Source organism: Falco punctatus, assembly GCF_963210335.1.
Source record: "Falco punctatus genome assembly, chromosome: 4".
NCBI classification, from domain to species: domain Eukaryota; kingdom Metazoa; phylum Chordata; class Aves; order Falconiformes; family Falconidae; genus Falco; species Falco punctatus.
The window spans coordinates 4739284-4758185 of NC_137583.1; the positions used below are offsets into that span (position 1 = coordinate 4739284).

At 57.8% G+C, this 18902-nt stretch overlaps 1 protein-coding gene and 1 long non-coding RNA gene across 3 annotated transcripts; both read right to left on the reverse strand.

The window, feature by feature from the left end:
- Window positions 1-3236: 3236 nt before the first annotated feature.
- Window positions 3237-10702, reverse strand: LOC308062952 (uncharacterized protein). 2 transcript variants are annotated; one of them, XR_013927763.1, is made up of 4 exons: window positions 7016-10702; window positions 5800-5862; window positions 5192-5366; window positions 3237-4825 (listed from the first exon to the last, which is right to left on the reverse strand). XR_013927763.1 is itself a non-coding variant. In XM_080385266.1 (4 exons), exons 1-4 carry the CDS (start codon window positions 7285-7287, stop codon window positions 4402-4404), a joined length of 780 nt encoding a protein of 259 aa, XP_080241392.1. In that variant the 5' UTR covers window positions 7288-10702; the 3' UTR covers window positions 3237-4401. The 2 variants fall into 2 exon arrangements, 1 of the variants encoding a protein (XP_080241392.1); XM_080385266.1 differs by having other exon boundaries at window positions 7170-10702.
- A 482-nt stretch (window positions 10703-11184) lies between these two features.
- On the reverse strand, window positions 11185-18538 carry LOC308062953. Its single transcript, XR_013927764.1, has 3 exons — window positions 17632-18538; window positions 12020-17265; window positions 11185-11586 (listed from the first exon to the last, which is right to left on the reverse strand). It is a non-coding gene; the product is annotated as an uncharacterized lncRNA (long non-coding RNA).
- Window positions 18539-18902: the final 364 nt, after the last annotated feature.

The window sequence follows — 18902 nt, forward strand, 5'->3', positions numbered from 1 at the left end:
CTGACCTGCTGGGGGACCAGGAAATTGCAGGCCATCTTTTGGTTTGCATTGCACTTTTGGCAGCGCGTAAAGCGATGCAAAATGCCTTCCTTCAAAGAGGACGGGAAGAAGCTGCAGCCAGTCCGGCCAGGGAAACAGCCCTTTCGAGAAGGGCTCCTCCGCCCTTCCCTGTAAGCACCAGCAACGGTCACGGTTGCCCCATCCCAGCTATCGGTCGGTAGACGGGAGATGCAGCACAGCCCAAGAAGCCTGCCGAACCAGCATCCCCACCGACCTCCAGCATGAGGAAAGGGCAGCCGGCGTCGCCTGGGACCTCGCTCCTGCCTGGAACTGGGCCAGTGGGCAAGCAGTGCTGCCCGTGAGCTGAACACAAGTTCAGCGCTCGCCAGGCCCTCAAATCTGCCTGCTAGCAGACGCCTGCACAAACCAGCTCCGATCCGTAACGGCAAAACTGGGGCAGCAGCCGCCCCTGGCCCTCCGCTTGAAGCACAACTGGCAGCAGAGGCTCTGCACCATCTCTGTGGCTCAGCTGCCAAATTTCACAGCTAAGGCAGAGTGAAATGTGCCCACTGTGTCCTCTCTCCTGTTCCTCCAACATCTGCCTTAAGAACTCAGATGACTCCCAGGGACAGCAGACAGCTTTGCAAGGCAAAGCTCCACAGGGCGCATCTCTGAGCCCAGCCCGTTCCCTCTCTGCTCTCCTCCATGTCTGCGCATGGGCCACGGACGGAGCAACTTGCTCTTCAGGCGGAAAGAAGCCTAGAAGGTAGATGCAGCTTCCTCCCACTGATTTACCCGTGGGATGGCTCTCAGGCTCGAGGTCAGCAACAGGCTACGAATTCGGGATGGTGTAACCCTTGGGAGGCTCTTCAGGAGAATTGCACATGAGTCAGCTCTTGTCACATTGGCACTGTTTCTTCTTTCAAGGAAAGGGACATTGAGCGCTTACCTCCAGGATGCCCCAAGGGCTCCAAACCAACAGCCTGCCACGCATCTCGATAAACTTTGGCAACATCCTCACCGAGAAGCAAGCACAGAGGGGAAATGTTGCCATTGCCTGTTGGCATCCACTTCTGCCTTAGTGAACCGCAGGCACCGGACGGGGCTCAGGTAACAGCGTGGGAGCCAGACCCAGGGGAGATTGCCAGCGCTGCAGAGGGGCCTGGTGACCTCTTGGCCGGCACCTGGCAGCTCTCTAACACGCTCTTCAAGCCATGCCATGAACAAGACCCCTCAGGGAGCGCGTGGGCCAACATAGGGCCCCTGGGGGCTTTCGTACCCGCACAGCTCTCACACACGCAGGGGAAGCCCTCGCTAAAGCGCTCGAGGGAAAAGCCACATCCACGCTTCTCGGGGAGAGGAGCCCGCTGGCCCGTGAAAGGTCGCAAGTGTGCCGAGTGCTTACCTGCTTCCTGCTCTTGCCAAGGTGCAGCCCTGGCAGGTAGGGCCTCCAGGAGGAGGAGGAGGAGGAGGCAGTGCTGAATGAGGGCCATGGCTCCCTTCAGCCACATGATCCTGTGCTGCTGTCACCGCTGCTGCTGCATCTGGTGCAGTTGCGGCTGGGGGCTGAGGCATGGGTACTTGTAGCTGGTGCATCGCCGTGGAGCTCCGTGACCTCACAGCCCCACTGTGACCTCACGGCCGGCCCAGGCCGCGTGGCAACGGTGCTCAGGGGGAGAGCCGCTGGAGCACAGCCGGGGCAGCTGCCCTCCCAGGCTGGGGAGCACGCCCCGTCGGGCAGCTCCGTCCAAGGGCTGGCACACGGTCCCACCTGGGGCTGAGCCCGCAGCTCTGCCCTCTTTTCCGGGCACTTTCACAGGGGCAGCGCGGAGCTCACAGTGCCCCAGATGACCTGGGGAGCGCAGCCAGGGCCTTTCTGACCTCCTCAGGTGCTGTTAGCAACAGCTCACGAGGCTGAGGAGTGAATGATTTCAGCCTCAAGACAAGTGCCAGATCCCCTCCTGTGGGCAGCTTCCCGGCTGGAGCCCGGTTTGGTGCCTTGGGGGACCCCAGGGCTAACAGGTCACGTTTGTTTGACGGGAAAGATGAAGCCTTCACTCTTCCCTTTCTCCTTCACGTGAAACTTAAGGGAATACTTTCTGTTGGGGTCCTCAAAGGGCAAAGTCAGTCAATAAAACAGAAAAAATATTCTCTTAAAGTATTTGACGTGCAAAAGGAAACCTTGAGAGAGCACACGGTGGGTGTATGTTCCCTGAACAACCCAGTGGCCTTCAGTGGTAGGGTGAGTACCTCGGTGGGCAAGGGAAGAGCTACAGGTGTCATCTCTCCAGGCTTCTTTGGCCTTTGATATTGTCTCTCACAACATCCTTCTCCATCAATTGGAGAAATGTGGATCTGATGCGTGGACTGCTTGGTGGATAAGGAATTGGCTGGACAGTGCCATCCTGACGGCAGTGGTGAACAGCTCAGTGTGCGGACGGAGACTGGGGACGAGTGTGTCCCTCAGGGGCCCCTCTTGGGAGCAGTACTGTTTAATAGCTTCATCAATGACATAAGACAGTGGGATCGGGTGCACCCTCAGCAAGTTTGCAGATGACACGAAGCTGAGTGGTGCAGCTGATGCGCCTGAGCGATGGGCTGCTGTCCAGAGGGACCTGGACAGGCTGGAGAAGCGGCCCATGTGAACCTCATGAGGCTCAAGAAGGCCACGTGCAAGGTCCTGCACCAGGCTCAGGGCAACGCCCGGTACCACTGAGAGCCGCCCTGCCAGGAAGGACTTGGGGGTACTGGTGGATGAACAGCTGGGCATGAACCAGCAATGTGCGCTCGCAGGCCAGAAAGCCAACCGTGTCCTGGGCTGCATCAAAAGAAGCCACCAAAATGATCGAAGGGATGGAACTCCTCTGCTCTGAAAAAAAGGCAGAGAGAGGTGGGGTTGTTCAGCCTGGCAAAGAGAAGGCTCTGGGGAGACCTGATTCTGGTCTTCCAATACTCAATGGGCGCTTATCAGAGAGACGGGGACAGAGATTTGGGCAGGGCCTGCAGCCCTAGGGAGAAGGGGCAATGGTTTGAAGCTGGAAGTGGGCAGGTTAAGACTAGACACAAGGACAGCAGGTGGGGTTTTTTTATGCTGAGGGTGGTGAAACACTGGAACAAGTTGCCCAGAGAGGTGGTGGATGCCCCATCCCTGGAAACATTCAAGCTCAGCTGAGCAAAGTGATTGTGGTGATCCAGGTCGAGGCGGACTGAAAAAACACTATGGCTGCATGGCTGGGATCGGACAAAATGGCCTTTATTGCTTATACAAATTATTTATATATCTTAGACAGTACATGTGTCAGACCCTGAAAGGTTTTTGTGTTCTTCTTCTTGCTTGCTATTTGCTGTTGCTGTAGGTGCCCGTGTGCTGTGGTTCTGAGTTACGGTTCTTCACATCCTGTTTACGTACCTGGCAATTTGTGGCTGTCTTCAAGGTACACGACTAAGCCTTTGAAGTCAACTAATTTGTCTGTAGACCCGCTGCAGACCCCAACAAGTGATCCCATTGAAGATGGCTCCGCTCATTGCAGGGGGGTTGGACTCAATGACCTGTAAAGGTCCCTTCCAACCCCAAACATTCCATGATCCCGTATTTCACTCTGCCTTAGCCATGAGACGCGGCAGCCAGAGGTTTTAGATGCACGTCTGGCCACGCTGTAGCCTACAAAGCGGGAAGGGATGGATTGGAGCCTCGCTGCAGCGACGCTGGCTTTCACACCTTCTGTCTCACAGTAACTGCATCACAGCGACCTCTGCGCTAATGTTGATGCTTCCAGCTCTGGTGTAGGTAGTAGAGACAGCCTGCCATCAGTGATGGGGACCTGAGCTGAGCAAAAAAGTGCTGAGAAAAGGTACAAGGCTGCCGCTGCCCTCCCATGCCATGCCTACTGATACTTGGTATTACTCAAGTATACCCAGTTTCTGTTTTCCTCTTAGAAGAAGAAACCGTGGGTTCCTGCTGGAATAAATATATAGGAAGAGCCACGGGTTGGCTGCAGAGTTTCACAGTGTAGTGAAAGTCGCCTTGCTACTGTAGCTCACTCTGAGACACCTTCATGTACCTCCTCAGCTTGTTGTAGCCCACGTGGCTGTCATGCTTTTCTAAACCTCAGCAGCAGCAAGTAAAGCTAGGGCCTTGTAGTAGACCCTGCTGTGGTAATAGCACATCGGGTTTTCATCTAAAAGAGGGCACACTGAGACTAGACATGAGGACAGCAGTTTATTTTTTTATGCTGAGGGGGGTAAAACACATTGGGGCTTTCCCCACGCGCCCGTGCCCAGCTCCTGCCTGCCGACATAGCGGGCATCCACGGCTGCGCCCAGGCGTGGAGCCCAGACGGTGCTGGTGCCTCGCTTGGTTTGCTGTTGGTACCCCCTGGACACTTGTGTGACAGCCCTGTGTCACACTGTCTTTGGCGGGCAGCGGCTGAGCCCCGAAGCTGTCGGCTGGGGCTCTGTCAGTGCGCCCCCAACTCCTACCCTGCTGTGCGGCTGGAGCAGTGAGCTCAGGGGTGTGTGGGAGTCGTCAGGAGGCTCAGAGGGCTTGAAATCCTTGGGGGTTGAGGTCCTTGGAGGGCTGGGGAGCGATGCGGGGCTCTGGGGCTGTGGAGGCTCCTGCGGTTCGTAGATACTCTCCTGGCTCCTCTGCATCATGGTACCTGGGTACGGGCTTGAGCAAGGCGAGTAGTTTGGTGTTTCAGGTGGCACTGGCATCTGCTGGCGTGGGATCCAGATCTCAGAGGTGCGGGGGCACCTGCTCTGACTGCTCAGGCACTGGTAGAAGCAGCTCTTTATATGCTGGAGTCTAGAAGCGCCAGCGCCGGGCCTGTGGAGAGAGGAGGCCGCTGAGGCGCTCAGCTGCAGAGGGGGCGCACGGACTGTCCCCCACAGCACGGCCCAGAGCTGGCAAGGCTCCCCAGCACGGGCAGAGCCGCTGGCACGCCTTGGCCAACGTGGACACCCGCACCGCATGGCAGCCCCGAGCAGGGGGACTCCTCAGGGCAGGTTCGGTGGCCATCAGCCAGCGCTACTGGGCGCCTCCCTGGCTGGGGCAATCTCTTGCCCCGCTCTTTCTCGTCCTGCCCTTGCTTTTGGGCAGCCACCAGGCTGCCACTCCGCAGCAGCCTGACTAGAAATGCTTCGTGGCTCTGAGCTGCCATCAGAGGAAGAGGAGGGAGGGAAATGTACTCACGCTTTCTCCTTCCTTCGCCACCAGACCACGACACAGCCCAACACAATTGCAACTTGCAGAAAAACGACAGCTGCTACTGCAGCTATAGTGTACAACTTTCCAGGATCTCTGGGACCGGAAACAGCTGGGGGGCTCAGTGGATTGTAAAGCTCTGTGGGTCTCTCGGTGACATCATCTGCAGGAGCAATTAGGAACGTTAGCCCGTCCTGCGCGCCACTGGTAAGCGTGCAGCACGATTGATCCGGCCAGGACATTCTCTGTTTCCCCCCAGTACTGGTGCCTGGAGGCACGTTCCCACCCTTTGGGGCAGGGTGTCCCACCCAACCAAACCCAGAAGGCCAGAAGGGGAGCACAGGGGGGGCGCAGCTGCTTGACCCTTCGAGGGACACGGACAGAAACCGTCCCTGCAGCAGGCAGTGCCACCCCAGCTCTCCCTCCCCGTGAGACAGTTCCCACACCCCGAGGGGACAGACTCAGGCCTTCTCAAGTGGCACTGAAGCCTTGCCCTCCCCCTAGTGCCTTTGCTCCAGCACAGGCACCGCCTGCAGCACCTCCCAGGTTTCAGGATGTGTCTCCCACTTGGGGACCCCAGCAAGACTGCTCCGTACCTGAGCCCCGTTCATAAGCCTGATTTATCTTGCTGTGGTGGTCTTCTCCAGGCTTTGACGGCACTGCCAAAAAGCAGAGAGGGCAGGTAAAGCCTCAGCGAGTCTCAGGCACAGAGGACACAGGAGGACGGGGAGGTTCCCCCTAAGCCTCTGCCTAGTCTGGGAGTCAGGGCATCGCTGTGGACCTCGGCTCAGGGAGGGATCCCGCTCTGTGCTGCTCCTGTGCCTCTCGGCGGTCACAGCAAGCTCGGGGATGCAGCTAGGGCGGGAGGGACATTTGGCACATTTCCCATATCTGCGGAACATGGTCCCGATGCCTGGAACCCAAAACACTTTCAGCTTTGGCTGCTGCTGTGACTTGCCAGAGTGGGCACTGGGGGAGGAGCCTGCGCCTGGTTCCTACTCCAAGCAACAGCCACGCCTGACCTGCTGGGGGACCAGGAAATTGCAGGCCATCTTTTGGTTTGCATTGCACTTTTGGCAGCGCGTAAAGCGATGCAAAATGCCTTCCTTCAAAGAGGACGGGAAGAAGCTGCAGCCAGTCCGGCCAGGGAAACAGCCCTTTCGAGAAGGGCTCCTTCGCCCTTCCCTGTAAGCACCAGCAACGGTCACGGTTGCCCCATCCCAGCTATCGGTCGGTAGACGGGAGATGCAGCACAGCCCAAGAAGCCTGCCGAACCAGCATCCCCACCGACCTCCAGCATGAGGAAAGGGCAGCCGGCGTCGCCTGGGACCTCGCTCCTGCCTGGAACTGGGCCAGTGGGCAAGCAGTGCTGCCCGTGAGCTGAACACAAGTTCAGCGCTCGCCAGGCCCTCAAATCTGCCTGCTAGCAGACGCCTGCACAAACCAGCTCCGATCCGTAACGGCAAAACTGGGGCAGCAGCCGCCCCTGGCCCTCCGCTTGAAGCACAACTGGCAGCAGAGGCTCTGCACCATCTCTGTGGCTCAGCTGCCAAATTTCACAGCTAAGGCAGAGTGAAATGTGCCCACTGTGTCCTCTCTCCTGTTCCTCCAACATCTGCCTTAAGAACTCAGATGACTCCCAGGGACAGCAGACAGCTTTGCAAGGCAAAGCTCCACAGGGCGCATCTCTGAGCCCAGCCCGTTCCCTCTCTGCTCTCCTCCATGTCTGCGCATGGGCCACGGACGGAGCAACTTGCTCTTCAGGCGGAAAGAAGCCTAGAAGGTAGATGCAGCTTCCTCCCACTGATTTACCCGTGGGATGGCTCTCAGGCTCGAGGACAGCAACAGGCTACGAATTCGGGATGGTGTAACCCTTGGGAGGCTCTTCAGGAGAATTGCACATGAGTCAGCTCTTGTCACATTGGCACTGTTTCTTCTTTCAAGGAAAGGGACATTGAGCGCTTACCTCCAGGATGCCCCAAGGGCTCCAAACCAACAGCCTGCCATGCATCTCGATAAACTTTGGCAACATCCTCACCGAGAAGCAAGCACAGAGGGGAAATGTTGCCATTGCCTGTTGGCATCCGCTTCTGCCTTAGTGAACCGCAGGCACCGGAAGGGGCTCAGGTAACAGCGTGGGAGCCAGACCCAGGGGAGATTGCCAGCGCTGCAGAGGGGCCTGGTGACCTCTTGGCCGGCACCTGGCAGCTCTCTAACACGCTCTTCAAGCCATGCCATGAACAAGACCCCTCAGGGAGCGCGTGGGCCAACATAGGGCCCCTGGGGGCTTTCGTACCCGCACAGCTCTCACACACGCAGGGGAAGCCCTCGCTAAAGCGCTCGAGGGAAAAGCCACATCCACGCTTCTCGGGGAGAGGAGCCCGCTGGCCCGTGAAAGGTCGCAAGTGTGCCGAGTGCTTACCTGCTTCCTGCTCTTGCCAAGGTGCAGCCCTGGCAGGTAGGGCCTCCAGGAGGAGGAGGAGGAGGAGGCAGTGCTGAATGAGGGCCATGGCTCCCTTCAGCCACATGATCCTGTGCTGCTGTCACCGCTGCTGCTGCATCTGGTGCAGTTGCGGCTGGGGGCTGAGGCATGGGTACTTGTAGCTGGTGCATCGCCGTGGAGCTCCGTGACCTCACAGCCCCACTGTGACCTCACGGCCGGCCCAGGCCGCGTGGCAACGGTGCTCAGGGGGAGAGCCGCTGGAGCACAGCCGGGGCAGCTGCCCTCCCAGGCTGGGGAGCACGCCCCGTCGGGCAGCTCCGTCCAAGGGCTGGCACACGGTCCCACCTGGGGCTGAGCCCGCAGCTCTGCCCTCTTTTCCGGGCACTGTCACAGGGGCAGCGCGGAGCTCACAGTGCCCCAGATGACCTGGGGAGCGCAGCCAGGGCATTTCTGACCTCCTCAGGTGCTGTTAGCAACAGCTCACGAGGCTGAGGAGTGAATGATTTCAGCCTCAAGACAAGTGCCAGATCCCCTCCTGTGGGCAGCTTCCCGGCTGGAGCCCGGTTTGGTGCCTTGGGGGACCCCAGGGCTAACAAGTCACGTTTGTTTGACGGGAAAGATGAAGGCTTCACTCTTCCCTTTCTCCTTCACGTGAAACTTAAGGGAATACTTTCTGTTGGGGTCCTCAAAGGGCAAAGTCAGTCAATAAAACAGAAAAAATATTCTCTTAAAGTATTTGACGTGCAAAAGGAAACCTTGAGAGAGCACACGGTGGGTGTATGTTCCCTGAACAACCCAGTGGCCTTCAGTGGTAGGGTGAGTACCTCGGTGGGCAAGGGAAGAGCTACAGGTGTCATCTCTCCAGGCTTCTTTGGCCTTTGATATTGTCTCTCACAACATCCTTCTCCATCAATTGGAGAAATGTGGATCTGATGCGTGGACTGCTTGGTGGATAAGGAATTGGCTGGACAGTGCCATCCTGACGGCAGTGATGAACAGCTCAGTGTGCGGACGGAGACTGGGGATGAGTGTGTCCCTCAGGGGCCCCTCTTGGGAGCAGTACTGTTTAATAGCTTCATCAATGACATAAGACAGTGGGATCGGGTGCACCCTCAGCAAGTTTGCAGATGACACCAAGCTGAGTGGTGCAGCTGATGCGCCTGAGCGATGGGCTGCTGTCCAGAGGGACCTGAACAAGCTGGAGAAGCGGCCCATGTGAACCTCATGAGGCTCAAGAAGGCCACGTGCAAGGTCCTGCACCAGGCTCAGGGCAACGCCCGGTACCACTGAGAGCCGCCCTGCCAGGAAGGACTTGGGGGTACTGGTGGATGAACAGCTGGGCATGAACCAGCAATGTGCGCTCGCAGGCCAGAAAGCCAACCGTGTCCTGGGCTGCATCAAAAGAAGCCACCAAAATGATCGAAGGGATGGAACTCCTCTGCTCTGAAAAAAAGGCAGAGAGAGGTGGGGTTGTTCAGCCTGGCAAAGAGAAGGCTCTGGGGAGACCTGATTCTGGTCTTCCAATACTCAATGGGCGCTTATCAGAGAGACGGGGACAGAGATTTGGGCAGGGCCTGCAGCCCTAGGGAGAAGGGGCAATGGTTTGAAGCTGGAAGTGGGCAGGTTAAGACTAGACACAAGGACAGCAGGTGGGGTTTTTTTATGCTGAGGGTGGTGAAACACTGGAACAAGTTGCCCAGAGAGGTGGTGGATGCCCCATCCCTGGAAACATTCAAGCTCAGCTGAGCAAAGTGATTGTGGTGATCCAGGTCGAGGCGGACTGAAAAAACACTATGGCTGCATGGCTGGGATCGGACAAAATGGCCTTTATTGCTTATACAAATTATTTATATATCTTAGACAGTACATGTGTCAGACCCTGAAAGGTTTTTGTGTTCTTCTTCTTGCTTGCTATTTGCTGTTGCTGTAGGTGCCCGTGTGCTGTGGTTCTGAGTTACGGTTCTTCACATCCTGTTTACGTACCTGGCAATTTGTGGCTGTCTTCAAGGTACACGACTAAGCCTTTGAAGTCAACTAATTTGTCTGTAGACCTGCTGCAGACCCCAACAAGTGATCCCATTGAAGATGGCTCCGCTCATTGCAGGGGGGTTGGACTCAATGACCTGTAAAGGTCCCTTCCAACCCCAAACATTCCATGATCCCGTATTTCACTCTGCCTTAGCCATGAGACGCGGCAGCCAGAGGTTTTAGATGCACGTCTGGCCACGCTGTAGCCTACAAAGCGGGAAGGGATGGATTGGAGCCTCGCTGCAGCGACGCTGGCTTTCACACCTTCTGTCTCACAGTAACTGCATCACAGCGACCTCTGCGCTAATGTTGATGCTTCCAGCTCTGGTGTAGGTAGTAGAGACAGCCTGCCATCAGTGATGGGGACCTGAGCTGAGCAAAAAAGTGCTGAGAAAAGGTACAAGGCTGCCGCTGCCCTCCCATGCCATGCCTACTGATACTTGGTATTACTCAAGTATACCCAGTTTCTGTTTTCCTCTTAGAAGAAGAAACCGTGGGTTCCTGCTGGAATAAATATATAGGAAGAGCCACGGGTTGGCTGCAGAGTTTCACAGTGTAGTGAAAGTCGCCTTGCTACTGTAGCTCACTCTGAGACACCTTCATGTACCTCCTCAGCTTGTTGTAGCCCACGTGGCTGTCATGCTTTTCTAAACCTCAGCAGCAGCAAGTAAAGCTAGGGCCTTGTAGTAGACCCTGCTGTGGTAATAGCACATCGGGTTTTCATCTAAAAGAGGGCACACTGAGACTAGACATGAGGACAGCAGTTTATTTTTTTATGCTGAGGGGGGTAAAACACATTGGGGCTTTCCCCACGCGCCCGTGCCCAGCTCCTGCCTGCCGACATAGTGGGCATCCACGGCTGCGCCCAGGCGTGGAGCCCAGACGGTGCTGGTGCCTCGCTTGGTTTGCTGTTGGTACCCCCTGGACACTTGTGTGACAGCCCTGTGTCACACTGTCTTTGGCGGGCAGCGGCTGAGCCCCGAAGCTGTCGGCTGGGGCTCTGTCAGTGCGCCCCCAACTCCTACCCTGCTGTGCGGCTGGAGCAGTGAGCTCAGGGGTGTGTGGGAGTCGTCAGGAGGCTCAGAGGGCTTGAAATCCTTGGGGGTTGAGGTCCTTGGAGGGCTGGGGAGCGATGCGGGGCTCTGGGGCTGTGGAGGCTCCTGCGGTTCGTAGATACTCTCCTGGCTCCTCTGCATCATGGTACCTGGGTATGGGCTTGAGCAAGGCGAGTAGTTTGGTGTTTCAGGTGGCACTGGCATCTGCTGGCGTGGGATCCAGATCTCAGAGGTGCGGGGGCACCTGCTCTGACTGCTCAGGCACTGGTAGAAGCAGCTCTTTATATGCTGGCGTCTTGAAGCGCCAGCGCCGGGCCTGTGGAGAGAGGAGGCCGCTGAGGCGCTCAGCTGCAGAGGGGGCGCACGGACTGTCCCCCACAGCACGGCCCAGAGCTGGCAAGGCTCCCCAGCACGGGCAGAGCCGCTGGCACGCCTTGGCCAACGTGGACACCCGCACCGCATGGCAGCCCCGAGCAGGGGGACTCCTCAGGGCAGGTTCGGTGGCCATCAGCCAGCGCTACTGGGCGCCTCCCTGGCTGGGGCAATCTCTTGCCCCGCTCTTTCTCGTCCTGCCCTTGCTTTTGGGCAGCCACCAGGCTGCCACTCCGCAGCAGCCTGACTAGAAATGCTTCGTGGCTCTGAGCTGCCATCAGAGGAAGAGGAGGGAGGGAAATGTACTCACGCTTTCTCCTTCCTTCGCCACCAGACCACGACACAGCCCAACACAATTGCAACTTGCAGAAAAACGACAGCTGCTACTGCAGCTATAGTGTACAACTTTCCAGGATCTCTGGGACCGGAAACAGCTGGGGGGCTCAGTGGATTGTAAAGCTCTGTGGGTCTCTCGGTGACATCATCTGCAGGAGCAATTAGGAACGTTAGCCCGTCCTGCGCGCCACTGGTAAGCGTGCAGCACGATTGATCCGGCCAGGACATTCTCTGTTTCCCCCCAGTACTGGTGCCTGGAGGCACGTTCCCACCCTTTGGGGCAGGGTGTCCCACCCAACCAAACCCAGAAGGCCAGAAGGGGAGCACAGGGGGGGCGCAGCTGCTTGACCCTTCGAGGGACACGGACAGAAACCGTCCCTGCAGCAGGCAGTGCCACCCCAGCTCTCCCTCCCCGTGAGACAGTTCCCACACCCCGAGGGGACAGACTCAGGCCTTCTCAAGTGGCACTGAAGCCTTGCCCTCCCCCTAGTGCCTTTGCTCCAGCACAGGCACCGCCTGCAGCACCTCCCAGGTTTCAGGATGTGTCTCCCACTTGGGGACCCCAGCAAGACTGCTCCGTACCTGAGCCCGGTTCATGAGCCTGATTTATCTTGCTGTGCTGGTCTTCTCCAGGCTTTGACGGCACTGCCAAAAAGCAGAGAGGGCAGGTAAAGCCTCAGCGAGTCTCAGGCACAGAGGACACAGGAGGACGGGGAGGTTCCCCCTAAGCCTCTGCCTAGTCTGGGAGTCAGGGCATCGCTGTGGACCTCGGCTCAGGGAGGGATCCCGCTCTGTGCTGCTCCTGTGCCTCTCGGCGGTCACAGCAAGCTCGGGGATGCAGCTAGGGCGGGAGGGACATTTGGCACATTTCCCATATCTGCGGAACATGGTCCCGATGCCTGGAACCCAAAACACTTTCAGCTTTGGCTGCTGCTGTGACTTGCCAGAGTGGGCACTGGGGGAGGAGCCTGCGCCTGGTTCCTACTCCAAGCAACAGCCACGCCTGACCTGCTGGGGGACCAGGAAATTGCAGGCCATCTTTTGGTTTGCATTGCACTTTTGGCAGCGCGTAAAGCGATGCAAAATGCCTTCCTTCAAAGAGGACGGGAAGAAGCTGCAGCCAGTCCGGCCAGGGAAACAGCCCTTTCGAGAAGGGCTCCTCCGCCCTTCCCTGTAAGCACCAGCAACGGTCACGGTTGCCCCATCCCAGCTATCGGTCGGTAGACGGGAGATGCAGCACAGCCCAAGAAGCCTGCCGAACCAGCATCCCCACCGACCTCCAGCATGAGGAAAGGGCAGCCGGCGTCGCCTGGGACCTCGCTCCTGCCTGGAACTGGGCCAGTGGGCAAGCAGTGCTGCCCGTGAGCTGAACACAAGTTCAGCGCTCGCCAGGCCCTCAAATCTGCCTGCCAGCAGACGCCTGCACAAACCAGCTCCGAGCCGTAACGGCAAAACTGGGGCAGCAGCCGCCCCTGGCCCTCCGCTTGAAGCACAACTGGCAGCAGAGGCTCTGCACCATCTCTGTGGCTCAGCTGCCAAATTTCACAGCTAAGGCAGAGTGAAATGTGCCCACTGTGTCCTCTCTCCTGTTCCTCCAACATCTGCCTTAAGAACTCAGATGACTCCCAGGGACAGCAGACAGCTTTGCAAGGCAAAGCTCCACAGGGCGCATCTCTGAGCCCAGCCCGTTCCCTCTCTGCTCTCCTCCATGTCTGCGCATGGGCCACGGACGGAGCAACTTGCTCTTCAGGCGGAAAGAAGCCTAGAAGGTAGATGCAGCTTCCTCCCACTGATTTACCCGTGGGATGGCTCTCAGGCTCGAGGTCAGCAACAGGCTACGAATTCGGGATGGTGTAACCCTTGGGAGGCTCTTCAGGAGAATTGCACATGAGTCAGCTCTTGTCACATTGGCACTGTTTCTTCTTTCAAGGAAAGGGACATTGAGCGCTTACCTCCAGGATGCCCCAAGGGCTCCAAACCAACAGCCTGCCATGCATCTCGATAAACTTTGGCAACATCCTCACCGAGAAGCAAGCACAGAGGGGAAATGTTGCCATTGCCTGTTGGCATCCACTTCTGCCTTAGTGAACCGCAGGCACCGGACGGGGCTCAGGTAACAGCGTGGGAGCCAGACCCAGGGGAGATTGCCAGCGCTGCAGAGGGGCCTGGTGACCTCTTGGCCGGCACCTGGCAGCTCTCTAACACGCTCTTCAAGCCATGCCATGAACAAGACCCCTCAGGGAGCGCGTGGGCCAACATAGGGCCCCTGGGGGCTTTCGTACCCGCACAGCTCTCACACACGCAGGGGAAGCCCTCGCTAAAGCGCTCGAGGGAAAAGCCACATCCACGCTTCTCGGGGAGAGGAGCCCGCTGGCCCGTGAAAGGTCGCAAGTGTGCCGAGTGCTTACCTGCTTCCTGCTCTTGCCAAGGTGCAGCCCTGGCAGGTAGGGCCTCCAGGAGGAGGAGGAGGAGGAGGCAGTGCTGAATGAGGGCCATGGCTCCCTTCAGCCACATGATCCTGTGCTGCTGTCACCGCTGCTGCTGCATCTGGTGCAGTTGCGGCTGGGGGCTGAGGCATGGGTACTTGTAGCTGGTGCATCGCCGTGGAGCTCCGTGACCTCACAGCCCCACTGTGACCTCACGGCCGGCCCAGGCCGCGTGGCAACGGTGCTCAGGGGGAGAGCCGCTGGAGCACAGCCGGGGCAGCTGCCCTCCCAGGCTGGGGAGCACGCCCCGTCGGGCAGCTCCGTCCAAGGGCTGGCACACGGTCCCACCTGGGGCTGAGCCCGCAGCTCTGCCCTCTTTTCCGGGCACTTTCACAGGGGCAGCGCGGAGCTCACAGTGCCCCAGATGACCTGGGGAGCGCAGCCAGGGCCTTTCTGACCTCCTCAGGTGCTGTTAGCAACAGCTCACGAGGCTGAGGAGTGAATGATTTCAGCCTCAAGACAAGTGCCAGATCCCCTCCTGTGGGCAGCTTCCCGGCTGGAGCCCGGTTTGGTGCCTTGGGGGACCCCAGGGCTAACAGGTCACGTTTGTTTGACGGGAAAGATGAAGCCTTCACTCTTCCCTTTCTCCTTCACGTGAAACTTAAGGGAATACTTTCTGTTGGGGTCCTCAAAGGGCAAAGTCAGTCAATAAAACAGAAAAAATATTCTCTTAAAGTATTTGACGTGCAAAAGGAAACCTTGAGAGAGCACACGGTGGGTGTATGTTCCCTGAACAACCCAGTGGCCTTCAGTGGTAGGGTGAGTACCTCGGTGGGCAAGGGAAGAGCTACAGGTGTCATCTCTCCAGGCTTCTTTGGCCTTTGATATTGTCTCTCACAACATCCTTCTCCATCAATTGGAGAAATGTGGATCTGATGCGTGGACTGCTTGGTGGATAAGGAATTGGCTGGACAGTGCCATCCTGACGGCAGTGGTGAACAGCTCAGTGTGCGGACGGAGACTGGGGACGAGTGTGTCCCTCAGGGGCCCCTCTTGGGAGCAGTACTGTTTAATAGCTTCATCAATGACATAAGACAGTGGGATCGGGTGCACCCTCAGCAAGTTTGCAGATGACACGAAGCTGAGTGGTGCAGCTGATGCGCCTGAGCGATGGGCTGCTGTCCAGAGGGACCTGGACAGGCTGGAGAAGCGGCCCATGTGAACCTCATGAGGCTCAAGAAGGCCACGTGCAAGGTCCTGCACCAGGCTCAGGGCAACGCCCGGTACCACTGAGAGCCGCCCTGCCAGGAAGGACTTGGGGGTACTGGTGGATGAACAGCTGGGCATGAACCAGCAATGTGCGCTCGCAGGCCAGAAAGCCAACCGTGTCCTGGGCTGCATCAAAAGAAGCCACCAAAATGATCGAAGGGATGGAACTCCTCTGCTCTGAAAAAAAGGCAGAGAGAGGTGGGGTTGTTCAGCCTGGCAAAGAGAAGGCTCTGGGGAGACCTGATTCTGGTCTTCCAATACTCAATGGGCGCTTATCAGAGAGACGGGGACAGAGATTTGGGCAGGGCCTGCAGCCCTAGGGAGAAGGGGCAATGGTTTGAAGCTGGAAGTGGGCAGGTTAAGACTAGACACAAGGACAGCAGGTGGGGTTTTTTTATGCTGAGGGTGGTGAAACACTGGAACAAGTTGCCCAGAGAGGTGGTGGATGCCCCATCCCTGGAAACATTCAAGCTCAGCTGAGCAAAGTGATTGTGGTGATCCAGGTCGAGGCGGACTGAAAAAACACTATGGCTGCATGGCTGGGATCGGACAAAATGGCCTTTATTGCTTATACAAATTATTTATATATCTTAGACAGTACATGTGTCAGACCCTGAAAGGTTTTTGTGTTCTTCTTCTTGCTTGCTATTTGCTGTTGCTGTAGGTGCCCGTGTGCTGTGGTTCTGAGTTACGGTTCTTCACATCCTGTTTACGTACCTGGCAATTTGTGGCTGTCTTCAAGGTACACGACTAAGCCTTTGAAGTCAACTAATTTGTCTGTAGACCCGCTGCAGACCCCAACAAGTGATCCCATTGAAGATGGCTCCGCTCATTGCAGGGGGGTTGGACTCAATGACCTGTAAAGGTCCCTTCCAACCCCAAACATTCCATGATCCCGTATTTCACTCTGCCTTAGCCATGAGACGCGGCAGCCAGAGGTTTTAGATGCACGTCTGGCCACGCTGTAGCCTACAAAGCGGGAAGGGATGGATTGGAGCCTCGCTGCAGCGACGCTGGCTTTCACACCTTCTGTCTCACAGTAACTGCATCACAGCGACCTCTGCGCTAATGTTGATGCTTCCAGCTCTGGTGTAGGTAGTAGAGACAGCCTGCCATCAGTGATGGGGACCTGAGCTGAGCAAAAAAGTGCTGAGAAAAGGTACAAGGCTGCCGCTGCCCTCCCATGCCATGCCTACTGATACTTGGTATTACTCAAGTATACCCAGTTTCTGTTTTCCTCTTAGAAGAAGAAACCGTGGGTTCCTGCTGGAATAAATATATAGGAAGAGCCACGGGTTGGCTGCAGAGTTTCACAGTGTAGTGAAAGTCGCCTTGCTACTGTAGCTCACTCTGAGACACCTTCATGTACCTCCTCAGCTTGTTGTAGCCCACGTGGCTGTCATGCTTTTCTAAACCTCAGCAGCAGCAAGTAAAGCTAGGGCCTTGTAGTAGACCCTGCTGTGGTAATAGCACATCGGGTTTTCATCTAAAAGAGGGCACACTGAGACTAGACATGAGGACAGCAGTTTATTTTTTTATGCTGAGGGGGGTAAAACACATTGGGGCTTTCCCCACGCGCCCGTGCCCAGCTCCTGCCTGCCGACATAGCGGGCATCCACGGCTGCGCCCAGGCGTGGAGCCCAGACGGTGCTGGTGCCTCGCTTGGTTTGCTGTTGGTACCCCCTGGACACTTGTGTGACAGCCCTGTGTCACACTGTCTTTGGCGGGCAGCGGCTGAGCCCCGAAGCTGTCGGCTGGGGCTCTGTCAGTGCGCCCCCAACTCCTACCCTGCTGTGCGGCTGGAGCAGTGAGCTCAGGGGTGTGTGGGAGTCGTCAGGAGGCTCAGAGGGCTTGAAATCCTTGGGGGTTGAGGTCCTTGGAGGGCTGGGGAGCGATGCGGGGCTCTGGGGCTGTGGAGGCTCCTGCGGTTCGTAGATACTCTCCTGGCTCCTCTGCATCATGGTACCTGGGTACGGGCTTGAGCAAGGCGAGTAGTTTGGTGTTTCAGGTGGCACTGGCATCTGCTGGCGTGGGATCCAGATCTCAGAGGTGCGGGGGCACCTGCTCTGACTGCTCAGGCACTGGTAGAAGCAGCTCTTTATATGCTGGAGTCTAGAAGCGCCAGCGCCGGGCCTGTGGAGAGAGGAGGCCGCTGAGGCGCTCAGCTGCAGAGGGGGCGCACGGACTGTCCCCCACAGCACGGCCCAGAGCTGGCAAGGCTCCCCAGCACGGGCAGAGCCGCTGGCACGCCTTGGCCAACGTGGACACCCGCACCGCATGGCAGCCCCGAGCAGGGGGACTCCTCAGGGCAGGTTCGGTGGCCATCAGCCAGCGCTACTGGGCGCCTCCCTGGCTGGGGCAATCTCTTGCCCCGCTCTTTCTCGTCCTGCCCTTGCTTTTGGGCAGCCACCAGGCTGCCACTCCGCAGCAGCCTGACTAGAAATGCTTCGTGGCTCTGAGCTGCCATCAGAGGAAGAGGAGGGAGGGAAATGTACTCACGCTTTCTCCTTCCTTCGCCACCAGACCACGACACAGCCCAACACAATTGCAACTTGCAGAAAAACGACAGCTGCTACTGCAGCTATAGTGTACAACTTTCCAGGATCTCTGGGACCGGAAACAGCTGGGGGGCTCAGTGGATTGTAAAGCTCTGTGGGTCTCTCGGTGACATCATCTGCAGGAGCAATTAGGAACGTTAGCCCGTCCTGCGCGCCACTGGTAAGCGTGCAGCACGATTGATCCGGCCAGGACATTCTCTGTTTCCCCCCAGTACTGGTGCCTGGAGGCACGTTCCCACCCTTTGGGGCAGGGTGTCCCACCCAACCAAACCCAGAAGGCCAGAAGGGGAGCACAGGGGGGGCGCAGCTGCTTGACCCTTCGAGGGACACGGACAGAAACCGTCCCTGCAGCAGGCAGTGCCACCCCAGCTCTCCCTCCCCGTGAGACAGTTCCCACACCCCGAGGGGACAGACTCAGGCCTTCTCAAGTGGCACTGAAGCCTTGCCCTCCCCCTAGTGCCTTTGCTCCAGCACAGGCACCGCCTGCAGCACCTCCCAGGTTTCAGGATGTGTCTCCCACTTGGGGACCCCAGCAAGACTGCTCCGTACCTGAGCCCGGTTCATGAGCCTGATTTATCTTGCTGTGCTGGTCTTCTCCAGGCTTTGACGGCACTGCCAAAAAGCAGAGAGGGCAGGTAAAGCCTCAGCGAGTCTCAGGCACAGAGGACACAGGAGGACGGGGAGGTTCCCCCTAAGCCTCTGCCTAGTCTGGGAGTCAGGGCATCGCTGTGGACCTCGGCTCAGGGAGGGATCCCGCTCTGTGCTGCTCCTGTGCCTCTCGGCGGTCACAGCAAGCTCGGGGATGCAGCTAGGGCGGGAGGGACATTTGGCACATTTCCCATATCTGCGGAACTGGTCCCGATGTCTGGAACCCAAAACACTTTCAGCTTTGGCTGCTGCTGTGACTTGCCAGAGTGGGCACTGGGGGAGGAGCCTGCGCCTGGTTCCTACTCCAAGCAACAGCCACGCCTGACCTGCTGGGGGACCAGGAAATTGCAGGCCATCTTTTGGTTTGCATTGCACTTTTGGCAGCGCGTAAAGCGATGCAAAATGCCTTCCTTCAAAGAGGACGGGAAGAAGCTGCAGCCAGTCCGGCCAGGGAAACAGCCCTTTCGAGAAGGGCTCCTCCGCCCTTCCCTGTAAGCACCAGCAACGGTCACGGTTGCCCCATCCCAGCTATCGGTCGGTAGACGGGAGATGCAGCACAGCCCA